Consider the following 20,799-nt stretch of genomic DNA (forward strand, 5'->3'; position numbering starts at 1 on the left):
TGGTGATGTGTTGCCAGGGAGCCAAGTGATTCAGCCGCTTCCTGCTGAAGCCAACACGCCTCTTTATAAATGTCTTACCTCATTTGGGTTATCAGCGCTAAGCCTGCATCCTGGCAAGCGCCCCTACAGAAGTCTCAATAAAAGAAAACTGGTTTTAACAGCTGTTACTTTGGTGGGTTACAGAGCTTTTAAGGAGCCCATCAGCTCTGAGCTGTTGTCCTGTAGGAAAGGCTGGGCACGGGAAAGAGTCACTAACCGTGATCTTACTGCCACAGCGTTTATGAGGCTGCAGGGCAACCAGGAGATACTCCCTAGCAGCCCAGAATTACACTATAAAGCTGTGATTTATGACAGGGGAGACCTATAATGAGAATGCTAACAATCCAGCTCACTGGAGACTTTTTATTATTATGGCTAATTAGAAAGAATTGGTTACAGCGTCCTCCTTCTGGAGTCATTAGAAAGCTGGTTGTTAATTTGGACTGGAGAGGAGCCCAGTCAGCCCAGTCAAAAAAACCTCCATTCCAGTTGGTGTGGGTTAGCCATGGCTAAATGCATAGAACATGTATGTGTGTAGACAGTGGACAGCCATAAACCAGAACTCACCAAAGCAGGCAATGTTTCCATCCAAGCCAATGTACTTGAGGTCCCATTTGGCTGCCTCTGTCTCTGTGGGATCGCTCTCTGACATGTCGCCCAGGGCAAAGATGGCTTTTTGACGGAACTCTGCGTTATCGTCAAAGCTGATCTTGGCATCAAAGCAAACCACTGAAAGAAGGGAGCGAGAAAGAGGAGAGAAAGAGAGAAACATAAATAGGAAGACAAATAGATGAGGATATGAAATGGAAATGGAATTAACATTTCTTACAAACTCAATAAAAAATATTAAATAAAATGTGTCAAGTGACCTCATCCTATTATACTTAATTACTTCAGTATTCGTAATGGTGAAGCTCATGTTTATGTATTTGACAGTGCCTCTAAGGGAGAATATATTATTTTTAGACTTCACAAGGTGCAGTTCAAAGAAACTGTAAGCTAAATGTTAACTGCAAGCAAAGTATTTACTTCAGATTTTCATTAAGGGTTGATTATCAGTGGAGCTACTTCTGGTTTCTTAGCATTGCAGGGCTGAAATCCTGAGGTGTGCTCCTTGTGGATTTGTACTTTGTAAGGCCCACTATATACCATAACCATTTACACAAGGGTGATTGGAGCCTTCATCTATCAACACTCTATAAAAGCCCGGAGGACAAATGACAGTAGTGGGACACGGGATCCTAATGGAACCAACGGTAAATTCACTATGTAATGGCTCATCTCTGAAATACTACCTTGGCTGAAGCTCCCAAGAGTAATAAAGGTGATGTGACACACACACACACACACACAGCACACACAAACAGACAGCCCCACCCCCCACTGCACACACACATTAGGGGGAACCAAAATAAATGGGAAACAAACTTCAACAGAAGCTAAGTGGAGTCTCCTGGATCTGCTGTACATGAGCAACTTCAGTACAACAGTGTTCATTTTGACACTCTTTTCTGTCTAGTCTTAGTCATTATAGTCATTTGAATAATGATTTAGTCTAGTTGTCAAAATGGCACAAACAGTGGGCCCTTTTAGTCACATCACATTTGTATTGCTTCATTAACCTATAGTAAACAATCACTGACTTCCATGTGCACAAACATACATAGCCTACCAACATATCTTTCTGCATAACATCCTATTCTCTTCCCAAAAGCAGAAAAATGACAAACATGCATAACAATAATATTATATAAGAATTATCTGGCCTAATTCAGCCTACATAGAAGATGCACATGACATACAAAACAAACAGACACACACAAATGCAGCGAGACAGAGACCAAGAGAGAAAGACACATTTGTTCTACATAGCATATTTTTATCTGAACATTCCAAAACATTGTGTCCTTTTGAAACATCTGGCTCATTGTTCTATCTGTGGCTACACCTTGTTCTATCTGTGGATACACCACTGAACACAAATATAAATGCAATATGTAAAAGTGTTGGTCCCATGTTTCATGAGCTGAAATAAAAGATGCCAGAAATGTTCCATAAGCACAAAACGTTTCTCTCAAATGGTGTACACACATTTGTTTACATCATTAGTAAGTATTTCTCCTTTGCCAAGATAATATTCCACACCTGTCAGGTGGACTTAAGAAGCTGATTAAATAACATGATCATTACACAAGTGCATCTTGTGCTGAGGACCGTTTTTTTGTTTCACAACACAATGCCACAGATGTCTCATGTTTCGAGGGAGCATAATTGGCATGCTGACTGCAGGAATATCCACCAGAGCTGTTGCCACAGAATTTAATGTTATTTCTCTACCAAAAGCCACCTCCAACATTTTAAAGATGGTGGCAGTGTGTCCAACCACCCTCCCAACCGCAGACCACATGTAACCACGGCAGCCCAGGACCTCCACATCAGGCTTCTTCACCTGCAGGATCGTCTGAGACTAGCCACCCGGATAGTTGATGAAACTGTGGGTTTTCACAACCAAATAATTTCTGTACACACTGTTCGTCATCCTCCACCACTGAAGTGGTGTGGGACAACATTCTGTAGGCCACAATCAACTCTATGAGAAGATGTGTCATGCTGCATGAGGCAAATGGTGGTCACACCAGATACTGACTGGTTTTCTGATCCATACCCCTACCTTTTATTTATCTGTTATATGTTTAAGGTATCTATTATTTAAGGTATCTGTTATATGTTTAAGGTATCTATTATTTAAGGTATCTGACAAACAGATGCATATCTGTATTCAACGGCATGTGAAATCCATAGATTGGGGCCTAAATGTATGTACTTCAAGTGACTGATTTCCTTAAATGAACTGTAACTCAGTAAAATCTTAGAACATTTTACATGGTGCGCATTTATTTTTGCTCAGTGGAAAATCTGTTACGAACAGAATGGACAAAGTTTTGTAGACTTTACCCAATAATTGCATTATTGCATATACGCACTTCACAGAATAGGATTCAAAGATTCTCACGGACAGATGAAACGGTGAGAATCTGTCCAGGCTCATGTAAAACGATGTGATTACCAGCAGCAGTAATTCCTGGTTTTGGGTTTTCGTCTTGGGCGAAGGGTTTGGCCAAGAGTTTCTGTTTGCTAGGAAAGAGATTTCTCTTCCTTCCTTTGCATGAAGGTATTCACAATTGTTAATGTAATTCCCCCAGAAGTAAAACAGGAAATTACACATTTTCACAATATTATTTTACTTCTGGGTACCCGAGATTAGGCATTCCCTAACGGAAATATGCAAATACATTCCAGAACGCGCCAATAGGATCTCGCTAGCTCGTGCTTGGCTCTGTCCACCTCCCTGCTTGTTCTCTACCATTGGGAATAACTGGCTGTCGTTAATCTTGGGTTAGTTGTAAAAAATATTTGGTGCAGCCTAAACAAATGACTAACAGGCAGGTCCACAAGTAGCCTAGTTTTAGAATGGCCCACGATGCACGTTAGAAAGACAAACAATGTAGTGCCGGTATTATGGGACATGTCTTTTGAACGGTAGCCTAAGGGCTAGAATTAAAACATTTTCTCTGAAGAAAAGAGGGAGTCTAGAATACAGAACCTGTATATGAAATGCCGTGGGAAAAGTGGGAGAGTTGAGCAAGACTACAAATTTAAAGACGGCCTACTTTTCTATAGCCTACTCAAGGGAGAGAAAAACCTAGCTAGACTGTTGTTTTACTATTCAAGTCAATTCTGCTACTGTTTTTAATTTCGAAAAAGCAACTTATGTTTCTTAACCAGACAAAGGGTAGCTAACTAGATGGCTAGTGGTGACTGGTTAGCTAAGGTGAAGCGAGAGTCGCATGCGATATGTATAATCAGAGGCAGAGCCGGGGCGGAACCTCACTCATTGCTTGCTCCCTTGCAGCTCACCACCTGATGTAGGCTGTGTTTGCCGGGTGTGACTTGTCCTTCCCACTCAACGAAACTGAGCTGCGCATCTGTGCTGCTAATATTAATTGTGCTTATCACTGAAAAGCTCTCAATCTCTCCAAAAACCCTTGCTCAGTCCACTTACTAGTACAATTTTTTTTAGATAATTTTGGCTCGTTTTAGTCAACTTTAGTTTAGTGTCTATTTAGTAAGTTATAGTCTCATCAATTGCCCATGAAAAATAGGTGTTTGACAAATATTTTAGTCACTATTTTTGTTCACGAAATTAACACTAACACATTTTTAGAGATTAACAGTAATTTAGTTTTACCGTCCCTCTGGTGATGAGCGTTCAGTTACACTGAAATGAAAGTCAAAATAATAGACCAAAATGGAAAATACATGCAGTAAGTTTCTGCCTACAGTGATGTTCTTCAGTACTGTGGTTTGTTGTTCAAACTCGACTGAAAAACAGACATCCATGGTACTTGATTCCCATCCCTCGTTGAGTATGTACAAAATGAAGAACAAGTTGATCTACTTTCAATGTCTACAGAAACACTGCTTCTGCCTTGCTAGTACAGCTTGGTTGTACACAACAAATTAATAGACCTCTCATCAATATTCATAAGCAATTATTATACTAAGCTACAATATGTTATTTTCTTGTCACTCTCTGATGAACCAGACCTATGACAATAACTTTTTTCATAACAATGCATCAAAAGTTGTGGAGAAGCAGACTTGTGTCATCTATCAGTTTATCTGTGAGTTTAACTCAAGAGGCAATTAGTTCTGGATTTAATTCAGGATAGTGTTATGCTACAATATACAGTATACCTAAAATCCCATAATACACTCCCATGGCGAGAGAGCAAATGAGAGAGAAAAAGAGAGGGAGAGAGAACAAACACAGACAGACCCAGATAAAAAGAACTTCTGATATGTAGACACCAAAAAGAGGAAGAAAAAAAGAGCCGTACCTTGTCCTTCGGGAGTCTCTCCGAGAGGATTAACTTCAACTTGAGTGGCGTCGACTTTCAGGAACAGATCATAGAGCCTCATAATCTGATCTGCAGCCTGTTAGTTCCACAGAGGACAGTAATTACCCAACAATATGCCTCTGAACAGCAGACCCGCCAAGGCCACTCAGTACCACGCACACACTTAATATAACATGGCAAATCACCTTTTGAACACACGTAAAAAGGTGATTTTGTCATGTTTTACTGAGTGAGTGCGTGGTACACAGTTGAAGTCAGAAGTTTACATACACTTAGGTTGGAGTCATTAAAACTCATTTTTCAACCACTCCATAACTTGTTTGTGAACAAACTATAGTTTTGGCAAGTCGGTTAGGACAACTACTTTGTGCATGACAAGTAATTTTTCCAACAATTGTTTACTGACAGATCATTTCACTTATAATTCACTGTATCACAATTCCAGTGGGTCAGAAGTTTACATACACTAAGTTGACTGTGCCTTTAATCAGCTTAGAACATTCCAGAAAATGATGTCATGGCTTTAGAAGCTTCTGATAAGATAATTCAAATCAAATCAAAGGGTGTGTCAAAGGCGCCAAATACAACAGGTGTAGACCTTACAGTGAAATGCTTACTTACAGGCTCTAACCATTAGTGCAAAAAAGGTATTAGGTGAACAATAGGTAGGGTAAAGAAATAAAACAACAGTAAAAAGACAGGCTATATACAATAGTGGGGCTATATACAGTTGCGAGGCTACATACAGACACCGGTTAGTCAGGCTGATTGAGGTAGTATGTACATGTAGATATGGTTACTATGCATATATGTGACTATGCATATATGCCCCGTCGATGAGAATGGGGGCATGCTCGGTTCTCCTTTTCCTGTAGTCCACAATCATCTTCTTAGTCTTGGTTACGTTGAGGGATAGGTTGTTATTCTGGCACCACTCGGCCAGGTCTCTGACCTCCCTATAGGCTGTTTTGTCATTGTGTGTGATCAGGCCTACCACTGTTGTGTCGTCTGCAAACTTAATGATGGTGTTGGAGTCGTGTCTGGCCATGCAGTCGTGGGTGAACAGGCAGTACAGGAGGGGGCTGAGCACCCCTGGGGAGCTCCAGAGTTGAGGATCAGAGTGGCAGATGTGTTGCTACCTACCCTCACCACCTGGGGCTGGCCTGTCAGGAAGTCCAGGATCCAGTTGCAGAGGGAGGTGTTTAGTCCCAGGATCCTTAGCTTAGTGATGAGCTTTGAGGGTACTACGGTGTTGAACGCTGATCTGTAGTTAATGAAAAGCATTCTCACATAAGTGTTCCTTTTGTACAGGTGGGAGAGGGCAGTGTGGAGTGCAAGAGATTGCGTCATCTGTGGATCTGTTTGGGCGGTATGCAAATTGGAGTGGGTCTAGGGTTTCTGGGATAATGGTGTTGATGTGAGCCATTACCAGCCTTTCAAAGCACTTCATGGCTACAGACGTGAGAGCTACGGGTCTGTAGTAATTTAGGCAGGTTGCCTTTGTGTTCTTGGGCACAGGGACTATGGTGGTCTGCTTGAAACATGTTGGTATTACAGACTCAATCAGGGACATGTTGAAAATGTCAGTGAAGACACTTACCAGTTGGTCAGCACATGCCCGGAGCACACGTCCTGGTAATCCGTCTGGCCTCGCAGCCTTGTGTATGTTGACTTGTTTAAAGGTCTTACTTATGTTGGCTGCGTGATCACACAGTCGTCCGGAACAGCTGATGCTCTCATGCATGCCACAGTGTTGCTTGCCTCGAAGCGAGCATAGAAGTGATTTAGCTCATCTGGTAGGCTTGTGTCACTGGGCAGGTCGTGGCTGTGCTCCTTTTGTAATAATAGTTTGCAAGCTCTGCCACATAAGACGAGCGTCGGAGCCGGTGTAGTATGAATCAATCTTAGCCCTGTATTGGGGGTGGAACCATCATGCTTTGGGGCTGTTTTTCTGCAAAGGCACCAGGACGACTGATCCGTGTAAACGAAAGAATGAATGGGGCCATGTATCGTGAGATTTTGAGTGAAAACCTCCTTCCATCAGCAAGGGCATTGAAGATGAAACGTGGCTGGGTCTTTCAGCATGACAATGATCCCAAACACACCGCCCGAGCAACGAAGGAGTGGGTTCGTAAGAAGCATTTCAAGGACCTGGATTGGCCTAGCCAGTCTCCAGATCTCAACCCCATAGAAAATCTTTGGAGGGAGTTGAAAGTCTGTGTTGCCCAGCAACAATCCCAAAACATGACTGCTCTAGAGGAGATCTGCATGGAGGAATTGGCCAAAATACCAGCAACAGTGTGTGAAAACCTTTGACCTCTGTTATTGCCAACAAAGGGTATATAACAAAGTATGGAGATAAACTTTTGTTATTGACCAAATACTTATTTTCCACCATAATTTGCAAATACATTTATAAAAAATCCTACAATGTGATTTTCTGGATTTTTTTTTCTAATTTTGTCTGTCATAGTTGAAGTGTACCTATGATGAAAATTACAGGCCTCTCTCATCTTTTTAAGTGGGAGAACTTGCACAATTGGTGGCTGACTAAATACTTTTTTGCCCCACTGTATACACATATCATAGTATTATGCATGCTATATAATTGAATGCATGACTAAGCCTAATGAAAAAAGTAATTAAACTACTATAATACAGCCTTTGTGTACATATAATGCATTAGCTCTGAATGAGAGTTACAATGTGTCTATTGTGCCACTTTATCCTAAAATGAGCAGCATTACTATCAGAGTGGCCGTCATTGGAATGAATCCTCTTTTCAAAGAATCAGGGGTTGAACTGATGTCTCTGTCTGTCCCTGGAACCGAGCTGCTCTTTTGATGATGAAAACAGCCTGACAGAAAACATTGTAAGCACTGCTCTCTGCCACACACTCACAGACAGACACACACAATCACACACATTGTCACCAAGACTCTTCAAAGCAGCCAAGATATTTAACCATACATTTAATTCCACACGCAGAACCACTGTAATTAGCAGAAAATTGAAAAGACTGTGGCAACTAATGTGCTTTAAAAGACACAGTTGGAAGTATGTAGCAAATTGTTTTAATTTCTGGATAGTGTTATGCTACTAACTCAATGTCAAGACAGGCTCGTATTACACAGGGTGTACTTCTCAGACAATTGTGTATGTTCATTTCATGTATACCTTTTCTGCATTTTAACATTCTGAAAGAATCCAATTCTTTAAGTTGATGTGCTCATAGATAGGAATAGAAATTAGCAATATGATGCTAAAAGGAACTGGAGAAGAACTTTTAATATCACATTTGAAATTTTGGGGTTTGTCTTTTTGTGTGTCTCTCTGACCCGGTTTACACTGACCAGAATTGGCTTCATCAGCAACGTATGTTCATGATTTTGGGAGGACTCCCCCTAATATCGGTAAACAAGCACAAGCATTTCGCTGCACCTATTATACCTGCTGTTAACTGTGTACGTGACGAATGCAATTTGATCTTATAAAGCTTTGTCTGTTGTTCAAGGACGTTATTGGGATCTATGAACCTTGTAATTCAGCAAGAGCCCAGTAGACAGGCAGTGTCCTATCTGGTTTTATCAGCTCTGAGTTCAGTATTGTGGGTCTTTGGTGTGTGTACGCGACTCTGCTTCTCTGCACTGCGGCTCAGAGAGCTTTGTCGGGCCTATTACCTGTCTTTCCAGAGGTCCTTTGAAACCCAAATTAGCTGCCATGCGGAGCGCCTGGTCATCTCGCACGCCCTCGAAAATATCTATAACTTCCTGTGGTACGCGAGAGCAGAGAAAGAGAAAGCAGAGAGAATGGAGACTCAAACACTGGATGGTCATATGACAAAGTGGATGTTCATATGAAATCACGATATGCAATTAAGTGGTGGAAACCTGCCAGTAGTGAGGAAAGGAGAAACGGGCCTGAAACAATGGCCTTATAATTATCAGGCGCTTGTAGAGATGAGAGTCTAACATAGAGAAGGGATCTCTCCATCAAGGGATTCATTGTGCCAATCAGAGAGAGAGAGAAGGAGAAAGAGATAGATAGAGAGAGAGAGAGAGAGAAAAGAGAGAGAGAGGGAAATAGAGAGAAAGAGAGAGAGAGGGAAATAGAGAGAAAGAGAGAGAAAGAGAGTGAGAGAGAGAGAGAAATAGAGAGAAAGAGAGAGAGAGAGAGAGAGAGAGAGAGAGAGAGAGAGAAGAGAGAGAAAGAGAGAGAAATAGAGAGAAAGACAGAGAAAGAGAGAGAGAGAGAGAGAGAGAGAGAGAGAGAGAGAGAAATAGAGAAAAGACAGAGAGAGAGAGAGATAGATAGAGAGAGAGAGAGAGAGAGAAGAGAGAGAGGGAAATAGAGAGAAAGAGAGAGAAAGAGAGTGAGAGAGAGAAGAAATAGAGAGAAAGAGAGAGAGAGAGAGAGAGAGAGAAGAGAGAGAAAGAGAGAAAGAGAGAGAAAGACAGAGAAAGAGAGAGAGAGAGAGAGAGAGAGAAATAGAGAGAAAGACAGAGAGAGAGAGAGAGAGAGAGAGAGAGAGAGAGAGAGAGAGAGAGAGAGAGAGAGAGAGAGAGAGAGAGAACAATGGTGTGACAGAAGTACAGGGATACCAGGGATGTCTGTACAGTAGTTTTTTCAAAGAGATGTTAAGCTATTGGATCACAAGTACAGTGAATGGTGAGATTTCAACATCTTTAGTCATTTGTAACATATGCTGTTGCAGAGCTCACAGTACTGTACCTTAAAGATGAGTTCTGGGGATTTGTCAGCAACCTCCTCTATGTCCATCCCACCCTGAGGACTGCCCACCATGACGGGACCGTTGCAGGCCCGGTCCATCAGGATGGCAAAGTAGGTCTCTCTGGTGATGTCCAGGGCTTCAGCCACCATCACCTGGTCAGTATGGAGAGAATCAGTCTACTAACTTCACATCACAGACTGGCCTCAGATACAGCAGATCATATTATTACAACCCAGAGAACTTATGGGTCTAAATCTAGGCTATACTGGGAATGAAGCACACTGCTGGGAGATGGAGACAAGAGAGAGATTGATGGCAAGACAAAGGGATAGAGATGAGTTGTTTGTTTGTTATCAGCTCCCTGGGCCTAACTTGACAGAGTTTATTTGGACAGCGTGAGGACGATTCTTCTCTATGTCCCATGAAAATAGGCTGCTTAAAGTCTTGATCTATTTTACACACTACTACCACCCTCTCCTGGTCTTTCTCTCAATCGAACTGGCTCTCTGTGCCCCTCTCTCCATCTACTATGCTTTCCTCCTCCTCCTCTTCTATCACTTCCTGCCCCTCTCCCCACCTCTGGTCTGTCCTGCCAATAGAGATAACGCTCTGTGTCTGGAGAGGATGGCTGCAGTATAGTGAAGTGAAGGGGACGTGTTACAATGGCAGGCTGACAGCTCACTCCTGGATTTCATTCAGAGAAACAGAGCTTGACAATATAATTACAGCCTGTTAAAGGGGGCTATGTTAAGAGGCCTGGGTTCTGTTCAATCGCTGCAGCTCTCTGGCTACTTTATTACTTTGATCCCAGGCCTAATCTAAACTGAGATGGGCTTTGAGAGGGGCCTGCGACTATAGCCACTAACAGCAGGTAGCATCATATCTCCCTTGTCTGTGAATGTCTGCACGTTTGGGGAAATGAATCTAGTGTGGACTGGTTTTTGTGTGTGATACATGACACATGGCTGCCTATAGGTCCCCCTGGGATCATTTATCATGATACATTTCTGCAATTAATAAATGTTATATTCCAATATGCTTAGTTTACAAAATAAAAATCAGAAATGGTGTTGTCATTCATCTAACAGATGACATGCTATGGATAGATAGTGCAGCTAATGTTTCCATATGAAATGACATCTCACAACAATGCTTTCACAGTTTTTGTGTTTATATTTCTCTCTTTCCCCTCAGCCCTGGTATTGCGGTAGTGAACTGCCTTCTCCGCCAGCTCTTTCTATAAAAATGTGACAGCAGTTTGATACTTCTCCTAAACTTTGCAGCAGGGGCAGGAGCAGAGCGAGGTGTGTGCCTGGCTGGCAGGAATGAAAACAAGCATTAATGGGGAGCTCTAGGCCATAATTCACTAAAGAGGCAGAGCGAGAGAGAGAGAGAGAGAGAGAGAGAGAGAGAGAGAGAGAGAGAGAGAGAGAGAGAGAGAGAGAGAGAGAGAGCGAGAGAGCGAGAGAGCGAGAGAGCGAGAGAGCGAGAGAGGGAGAGGCAGAGAGAGAGAGAGAGAGAGAGAGAGAGAGAGAGAGAGAGAGAGAGAGAGAGAGAGAGAGTGAGAGAGAGAGAGAGAGAGGCAGAGAGAGAGAGAGAAAGAGCGAGAGCGAGAGAGAAAGCGAGCGAGAGAGAGAGCGAGAGAGAGAAGCGAGAGAGAGAGAGAGAGAGAGAGAGAGAGAGAGAGAGAGAGAGAGAGTTAGAGAGAGAGAGAGGCAGAGAGAGAGAGAGTTAGAGAGAGAGGCAGAGAGAGAGAGAGAGAGCGAGAGAGAGCAGAGAGAAAGCGAGAGAGAGAGAGCGAGAGCGAGCGAGAGAGAAAGCGAGCGAGAGAGAGCGAGAGAGAGGCAGAGAGAGAGAGAGAGAGAGGCAGAGAGAGAGGCAGAAAGAGAGAGAGCGAGAGCGAGCGAGAAAGCGAGCGAGAGCGAGCGAGAGCGAGAGAGAGCGAGAGAGAGCGAGAGAGAGCGAGAGAGAGAGAGAGAGAGAGAGCAGAGAGAGAGCGAGAGCGAGCGAGAGAGAAAGCGAGCGAGAGAGAGCGAGAGAGAGCGAGAGAGAAAGCGAGCGAGAGAGAGCGAGAGAGAAAGCGAGTGAGAGAGCGAGAGAGAGTGAGAGAGCGAGCGAGAGCGAGAGAGAAAGCGAGCGAGAGAGAGCGAGAGAGAAAGCGAGCGAGAGAGAGCGAGAGAGAAAGCGAGCGAGAGAGAGAGAGAAAGCGAGTGAGAGAGCGAGAGAGAGCGAGAGAGAGAGCGAGCGAGAGAGAGCGAGAGAGAAAGCGAGCGAGAGAGAGCGAGAAAGAAAGCGAGCGAGAGCGAGAGAGAAAGCGAGCGAGAGAGAAAGCGAGCGAGAGAGAGCGAGAGAGAAAGCGATCGAGAGAGCGAGAGCGAGAGCGAGAGAGAGAGAGAGAGAGAGAGAGAGAGAGAGAGAGAGAGAGAGAGAGAGGAAAAACCCAAGCTACAGGCCGAGAAGGGTTCATTACCTGGAAGTGTGTTTTTGGGTGGGCTGCAGTGTGAGCGAGAAAAATAATATTCCTGCTTGTTAGCGACACTTGGAAATGGGTGTTTACGTGACTAACACTTTGGTCTCAGAGAGGCCCTGACTCACATGTATTATTTATCGCAGTGAACCATAACACCAAATAGCACAAACACAACAAACGACACCGGCTTCAAATGGCATGTCTCCACCAGGGACCTATCCCCAGAACTAGAGGAACAAAATAACTATATCAACTCATGTATTATTACCCCGATGCTTGTGCACTCATTCATTTCATGGAACTGCATTACTGAATTGAAATGACCCTGAAATGAGAAAAACAGAAAAGTTATTTGACCCCCAGCTATGACTTACCGTTTTTACTTCCACTCCTTCCTTTGGCGTCTGCTTGGTGGTCAGGCTATAGCCTAGCATCTTACTGGCCAGCTCACCCACCACAGAGGGGCTAGAGAAGAGACAGGAGTGTCTCAATTACAACTACTTCATTAATAGTGCTTTGATTACAGATAAAAACCTAGAGGATAAACATCTTCCAAAAATAGAGGACATCACCATAGCAGATAACAGAGTAATTATTTTCAGCTCCTGAGACACGTTTTCATTTCAACAAAGACATGGTTCAGCACATTTGCAGTGTGATTGTAATGTGTTCTGACAGAGCACTGCTCTTGAAAAAGTATATCCTGGTTTCGGCTGCTCTTTAAAGGAAGTGCGAGTCTCATTCCTGTACTGCTTCTTGCTCTGGTTTCTATAAAATACAAATGAAAACTGAGGTAGTGTTTTGCTTTGATAGATGTTAGGAGAGTGAACTGTGTGCACAAGTCACTGTCTGGGGAGGCTTAACTTCAGATGATTCACTTAGAAAGGTTTCTGGTTATCCCAAATACTGAAAGGGTGACAATGATACATATGTCGTAGCCATATGTTATAAATCACATTTCAGGCCTTATCACACTGCTATCTTGGCTAGATAATTTTTTTGCAGATGAAACATGAATCTAGTAGCTGGCCAATGAAGATGTTAGTTGATGTGATATAAGATAGACAAACAGTAGATTATTGTTAGGTAAATCTGGCCAATATAGGCCTATAACAATGTGCTAGAAGAACACAATTCGATTGAGCTCCACTGAATCAGAGCTGTATATCACAATTCCAATAACCTGATTCAGTGAGTTGCGCACAGTGCAATTTCCCAATGATAAATTCACTATTTCAAAGTTTAATTGGGAGCAGTTTTCCCTAAAGTAGCAAATGTAGCTTTTTATTGCAGCGTCCTGTGTAGGTAGCTGGAACAGAGAGAAAGCAACACTGTCTAGGAGGGAGAACTGAAGCAGTAGTTAGAGAAATAGAACAGAACCATTCTCTAAAGGGGCCATTACTCAAATCACACCTCAGTGAGTGCGGGTGGCGGATGGCAGGGGTACTCACTCTTTAGTTAAGTGCACTCCACCTTTAAGGCCACTGTTGAACACACCCTTCCCTCGTCCCCCAGCCAGTATCTGGGCCTTCAGGACTATCTCCTTGGCGTCTGAAAGAGAGAGGGTTTAGAAAAAAGAGAGAAGGGCTCTGTCAGCAGGATAGAGAGATAGACAGCCAGGTGAGAGAGGAGAAGAGCATGAGACCTCTCCAATGGTACATCATCACAGACCCCATTACACTTCCCCTGTCTCTGAGTAAAATGTTATCTCACCCATCACCCTGGTCTCCATTAGCTCCTGTCCTGTCTAGAGGAGAGGGGGGGATATAGGGAAAGAGGGGGCTAGGAGGAGAGGTACGTGATGGGATGAGGGGAAGGGTACTCCAGCTCAAGTATGATATTCTCCCCTTGCCCTGCTAATTACAGACTAAAGCCAACTTCCCAAATACAGGGTAGAGAGGGTACCCTATAGAAAGTTGAAAGAACATATCCATATAGACAGGCAAATACTCCCATACAAGGTACATACATACAAACAGATTACACAGACAAGCTAGACACACAAACATGTATCAATCTAAACAAGGTACATACATACAAACAGATTACACAGACAAGCTAGACACACAAACATGTATCAATCTAAACAAGGTACATACATACAAACAGATTACACAGACAAGCTAGACACACAAACATGTATCAATCTAAACAAGGTACATACATACAAACAGATTACACAGACAAGCTAGACACACAAACATGTATCAATCTAAACAAGGTACATACATACAAACAGATTACACAGACAAGCTAGACACACAAACATGTATCAATCTAAACAAGGTACATACATACAAACAGATTACACAGACAAGCTAGACACACAAACATGTATCAATCTAAACAAGGTACATACATACAAACAGATTACACAGACAAGCTAGACACACAAACATGTATCAATCTAAACAAGGTACATACATACAAACAGATTACACAGACAAGCTAGACACACAAACATGTATCAATCTAAACAAGGTACATACATACAAACAGATTACACAGACAAGCTAGACACACAAACATGTATCAATCTAAACAAGGTACATACATACAAACAGATTACAAAGACAAGCTAGACACACAAACATGTATCAATCTAAACAATGTGTTAATTTGCGTCATTTGACTCTCTTTAGAGTTTCGACTGACCATTGCAATTTTATGGCATTTTAACAATGCTAACACCATATAGGCCTATCCTACTTGCCCTCTCTGTCACCTCCAAGTCCTCCTTTCTACACCAAGAGAGAGCACCTCTGGTAGAGCACTGAGCTGTCTATTCAGCTACCCACTGAACAGGCTCCCTCTATTCAATTGGTGCAACTTGATGTAATATGGTCTTGAGCGATCATTATCCTGGCAGGGAGTTCCACCATTGGCTAACAGTGGGGCAACCAAAACATGTAAAGAAAGGCACGTCGACCTTGGGCCAGGAACAAAGCTCTCTTACTCTCAGTAAAGCTCCTCAAGCGGAGTGGCTCAGGCTGTTCCAGTAGGAACAAGACACCGACAAAATAGGCTCTGACAAGATGGCAGGGATTAAACCAACACTGAATTAGTGAGCTCTGTTCTGCCCTGGGATGAGGAGAGAAAGACCGAGAGAATAAAGGTGAGCACATGTAGGGGCTGTGAGTAGTCATACATTAATAAATATGTCAATTGAAAGAACTGCAAGAGCGCAAAATTAAACTGGAGTTCAAAGCAAGATGAAATGGAGTGTCCTACGGGCATGTGCAGCAGAGGGACGGAACAGAGAAAATTAGGAAACTACTTTTGTTAAAAGAAAAGGGGGAGCCAATGAGGAAGATGTTATTCCTTAGCCCTGACAAGAGGTGTGCTGCAAGGTGTAGAACGGACCGAGACCGGGTCGCCTCTGGAAGGAGGAGAGGAGTGAGAGATGAGGACGATTAAGGTGCAGTATGGGAAGCAATGGCTAGAGAAGGAAATGGATGGAAAAAGGAGAAATGAATGATGAAGGAAATATGTAGCCTATATAGCCAGACATATGATTGGTTATTGAGAGGTATGCTGTTTCACACCGTGACCAGAATATATAAAAGGTGCCAGGATAACACACCACAGCCCAAATAATTAGCCATATACAATTGATCACACAGGAAAAGAGTATCTAGATACACCTAAGAGGTGTTTAGTGGATAATATGAATCAGGAGAGATAAGGAGAGATAAGCCTCTTAACGAATGAACCGTTCTCATCAAATCACTCACTTGGAAAATTGGCCTTGATTACACATACAAAACACACCCGACCTTTACAGTGGCTTGTTAAGAATGCAAAACACCTCTCAGCCTGTTCTTTATTTCCACTTTTCCCCCCTGACAGTGTCATCATTGTAGATTCTCTGAAGCTGCCACCAACCCGGATTTATTTTTAACTGTGAAAATGCATCGTGAAGTAATGATGCCCTCAAAGATCCCAGTGAACGGGCCACTATGTGAGCACAGAGCAGACCTTACCAATAACATGTGTAAAGTAAAACCTGGATGACAGACAGGGTGTGCTGTATTGCAGCCACTGCGCTGACGTCTTGGTACTCATCCTCAATTACAAAAAAAAAGACTTAGAAAACTATAAAAATACATGTATCAATGTCCACATTCATTTTTGGCACATGTATTCTATTATTACAGACACTTTAATACATACTTTAAATTGTATTGTGAGCTAAACATAAAAACTCAAACAGTATTCTTTTTAGAGTAGTAATATGACTGTGCCCACGACAACAACAAAATACATGTCATTTTGTCCTTGAAAACATTCAAATACTGTAGAATTCCATTCATTCCTATGAAGGACTGTTCCAACTGGGGAGTGCCAATACAGCTGACTTCAAAGCCTCTCAATGGTCAATACATAGCGTCATCAATCCAGAGTTTATACACACACACACACACACACACACACACACACACACACACACACACACACACACACACACACACACACACACACACACACACACACACACACACACACACACACACACACACACACACACACACACACACACACACACACACACACACACACACACACACACGTCATTGGATATTATGCATTCATGCTCCAGACATGAAACAGCACCTAACACAGGCAGTGTTACACTTGTGTGGAGATGACGCCACTGTAGAGCATTGATGGATTTGTGCGAGTCTCAATAACTCACACACTCATATAGATGTTTTATTCAATGTGTCTAGTAAACTTATTTTTAAAGGTAAATTTTTAGGGATATTTAGGGTATTTCTATATCAATGGCAGCCATTGAAGGAAACAGCTATCTATTTAAAAACATTTTTTTTTAAAGTGTTTTATTCTGTTACAGTTATCTTAGGTCCAAATACAAAACAATGAAACTGTGCCTCCATTCACCTTGTTGATAGTATTGACAGGTAGGCGCGTTAGGCTACATTTTGGGAGATGAATGTGATTTCGTTCTAACAGCATGCAGCACAAAAACAACTAAAGAACTCTGGGAGCCAGAGGTAGCACTTTGATGAATGAATACAGAGGAGTGATGACATCAGATACAGAGAGTGGTTTGGCCAAGACACCACACAACATTTACAATGGAAAAACATGCACAACTGTGAAACTGATAATATGAATAAAATGATTCATTCTCAGAAGTTATGCATATTAGCAGTAAAAGCTAAGGTGAATAGAAAATCCCCTTAATGAAAGTGGAAGGGACAGGGTGGCAGCATTCCATAACAAGCCATCTATTTCCAGTGGAACCATATAAAGTCATGGCAAATCTGAAAAGGGATATTTTCTTCTCCATGTAGTTTTTTTTTAGGGACAGACACAGAAAATGAGATTAACATGTAACTACATCTTCAATCGCATCAGCTGTAATCTGAGTTACACGGCAGTCCTCGGGCTAACTCATTTCCCAGTAATGAACGCAAATGAACTCCCAGCCTATTTAGTGATGACAGCAGTCGGCATCGAGGCTGTTACTTCTGCCTCAACAACATCTCCCCTCTCTTTGTATTTCAAATGTTCTGTCCTCCTCCTCTCTTGGCGGTCCGGAAGGATGTAGCCCAAGGGTTAGGGACGGCAGAGTTAGCGTTGTCTGATATTTAATTAAGCCATAAAAGGCTATGCACTTGGGGACTGTATAAAGGGACAGATGCAGGCTGCAAGCCAATCTGGAGAGAACGAGATGCACTCACTGTCTGTCTGTAGGCCACGGTGAGAGGATAGGGGAAGTCAGACTAGACCAAAGAAATGTTATAAGTTTGAAATGAAATATAATATGGGTGATTGTTAATGGGACAATTGATGGCTACAACCATCAAACTACTGGTTGCTTTAACCATTAAACTACTGGTTGCTTTAACCATCAAACTACTGGTTGCTTTAACCATCAAACTACTGGTTGCTTTAACCATCAAACTACTGGTTGCTTTAACCATTAAACTACTGGTTGCTTTAACCATTAAACTACTGGTTGCTTTAACCATTAAACTACTGGTTGCTTTAACCATCAAACTAGTGGTTGCTTTAACCATTAAACTACTGGTTGCTTTAACCATCAAACTACTGGTTGCTTTAACCATTAAACTACTGGTTGCTTTAACCATCAAACTACTGGTTGCTTTAACCATCAAACTACTGGTTGCTTTAACCAACCAGTTGTGCACTTTCTTAAAGTCTTATGGACTTTTCCACATCTCCTACCTCCAGGTCAGACTGAGCATCCCAGCTCCAGGTCAACCCAGCACCAGGTCAACCCAGCACCCAGCTCCAGGTCAGACTGAGCAGCCCAGCACCAGGTCAGACTGAGCAGCCCAGCACCCAGCTCCAGGTCAGACTGAGCAGCCCAGCACCCAGCTCCAGGTCAGACTGAGCAGCCCAGCACCCAGCTCCAGGTCAGACTGAGCAGCCCAGCACCCAGCTCCAGGTCAGACTGAGCAGCCCAGCACCCAGCTCCAGGTCAGACTGAGCAGCCCAGCACCCTCCAGCTCCAGGTCAGACTGAGCAGCCCAGCACCCAGCTCCAGGTCAGACTGAGCAGCCCAGCACCCAGCTCCAGGTCAGACTGAGCAGCCCAGCACCCAGCTCCAGGTCAGACTGAGCAGCCCAGCACCCAGCTCCAGGTCAGACTGAGCAGCCCAGCACCCAGCTCCAGGTCAGACTGAGCAGCCCAGCACCCAGCTCCAGGTCAGACTGAGCAGCCCAGCACCCAGCTCCAGGTCAGACTGAGCAGCCCAGCACCCAGCTCCAGGTCAGACTGAGCAGCCCAGCACCCAGCTCCAGGTTCAGTGTCTACTTGATGCAGCAAACACTATGCAGAGCATACTAATTATAAAATGTACAGCTTCCAAGATAAATCAGTTTGATTATGTGTGAGTGAGTCTGAGCTTCTGGAAAGCCAGCACCCAGCTCCAGGTCAGACTGAGCAGCCCAGCACCCAGCTCCAGGTCAGACTGAGCAGCCCAGCACCCAGCTCCAGGTCAGACTGAGCAGCCCAGCACCCAGCTCCAGGTCAGACCCCTCCCCCGTGCAGCCCAGCACCCAGCTCCATGGACAACCCCTCAGACTCCCCTAGCAGCCCAGCACCCAGCTCCAGGTCAGACTGGACAACAGCCCAGCACCCAGCTCCAGGTCAGACTGAGCAGCCCAGCACCCAGCTCCAGGTCAGACTGAGCAGCCCAGCACCCAGCTCCAGGTCAGACTGAGCAGCCCAGCACCCAGCTCCAGGTCAGACTGGAGCAGTCCCAGCACCCAGCTCCCCCCTAGGTCAGACTGAGCAGCCCAGCACCCAGCTCCAGGTCAGACTGAGCAGCCCAGCACCCAGCTCCAGGTCAGACTGAGCAGCCCAGCTCCAGGTCAGACTAGCAGCCCAGCTCCAGGTCAGACTGAGCAGCCCAGCAACCCAGCTCCAGGTCAGCTACTGGACAACCCCTCCCACCTGCAGCCCAGCACCCCTCTCAGGTCCCTGCAGCCCAGCACCCAGCTACTCCCCTAGGAGACTGGAGCAGCCCAGCACCCAGCTCCAGGTCAGACTGAGCAGCCCAGCACTCCCCTGAGCTCCAGGCTCTCACCCTGGACAGCCCAGCACCCCCTAGCTCCCCATGTCAGACCCCTCCCCCTGCTAGCAGCCCAGGACAACCCCTCCCCCTGCTACTCCCCTAGGACAACCCCTCCCCCCTGATACTCCCCTAATGGACAGCCCAGCACCCAGCTCCAGGTCAGACTGAGCACCCATGGACACCCAGCTCCCCCTAATGTCAGACTGAAGCCCAGCACCCAGCAACCCCTCCAGGTCAGACTGCTACTTCCCTAATGGAGCTAGCCCAGCACCCAGCTCCAGGACAACCCCTCCCCACTGCTAGGACAACCCCTGACTCCCCTAATGGACAGCCCAGCACCCAGCTCCAGGTCCCCAGACTGAGCAACCCCTCCCAGCACCCAGCTCCAGGTCAGACAACCCCTGAGCAGCCCCTAGGACAACCAGCTCCAGGTCAGACTGAGCAGCCCAGCACCCAGCTCCAGGTCAGACTGAGCAGCCCAGCTCTTCAGTGTTTGCTCCAGTCTACCGCAAGTAATGTGGCAGCTACATGTGATGACTAATCCAAACTCAGAAGACAATCAACACACACAGGAACAATCAAAGTGAATAGATTCAGTGTCTACAACAGATTGATGCATCAAACACTATGTCCCCTAGAAAGTAAAAACAGAGCATACTAATTATAAAATGTACATGATATAATCAGTTCACAAGATAAATCATGTTTGATTATGTGTGAGTGAGTCTAAACGGAGGAGACTTCTGGAAAGTTTGGTTCATCAGGCTGATCCCTAGACTACTGTGTTGTATGCATGGATTTGGGAATTAACCTGGTTTAGGTAGTCTGCCTGGGAGGTATGTTTATTTGTAGATGAAGGTGCGTAATTGGAGTATTAAGCACCCCCACTGCTACTCCTCCTATGGACAACCCCTCCCCTTGCTACTCCCCTAATGTACAACCCCTCCCCCGTGCTACTCACCCTATGCACAACCCCTCCGCTTGCTACTCCCCTAATGGACAACCCCTCCCCCTCCCCTAATGGACAACCCCTGCTACTCCCCCTCCCCCTGGACAACCCCTCCCC

General features: G+C 44.4%; 1 protein-coding gene across 3 annotated transcripts in view; it reads right to left on the bottom strand.

Annotated features, from left to right (window-relative positions):
* Window positions 1–20,799, bottom strand: part of LOC124002942 (succinate--CoA ligase [GDP-forming] subunit beta, mitochondrial-like) — a 124,703-nt gene that overhangs the window by 55,315 nt on the left and 48,589 nt on the right. For all 3 annotated transcript variants that reach the window (XM_046310795.1, XM_046310793.1, XM_046310796.1), the window contains exons 3-8: window positions 13,615–13,714; window positions 12,538–12,628; window positions 9,693–9,845; window positions 8,642–8,731; window positions 4,941–5,037; window positions 607–768 (exon numbers count right to left, since the gene is read on the bottom strand). In XM_046310795.1, the coding sequence (XP_046166751.1) occupies window positions 607–768; window positions 4,941–5,037; window positions 8,642–8,731; window positions 9,693–9,845; window positions 12,538–12,628; window positions 13,615–13,714 (693 nt within the window). The remainder of the gene's footprint in view (window positions 1–606; window positions 769–4,940; window positions 5,038–8,641; window positions 8,732–9,692; window positions 9,846–12,537; window positions 12,629–13,614; window positions 13,715–20,799) is intronic.

The sequence above is a fragment of the Oncorhynchus gorbuscha genome, linkage group LG18 (genome assembly GCF_021184085.1).
Source record: "Oncorhynchus gorbuscha isolate QuinsamMale2020 ecotype Even-year linkage group LG18, OgorEven_v1.0, whole genome shotgun sequence".
Classification (NCBI taxonomy): Eukaryota; Metazoa; Chordata; class Actinopteri; order Salmoniformes; family Salmonidae; genus Oncorhynchus; species Oncorhynchus gorbuscha.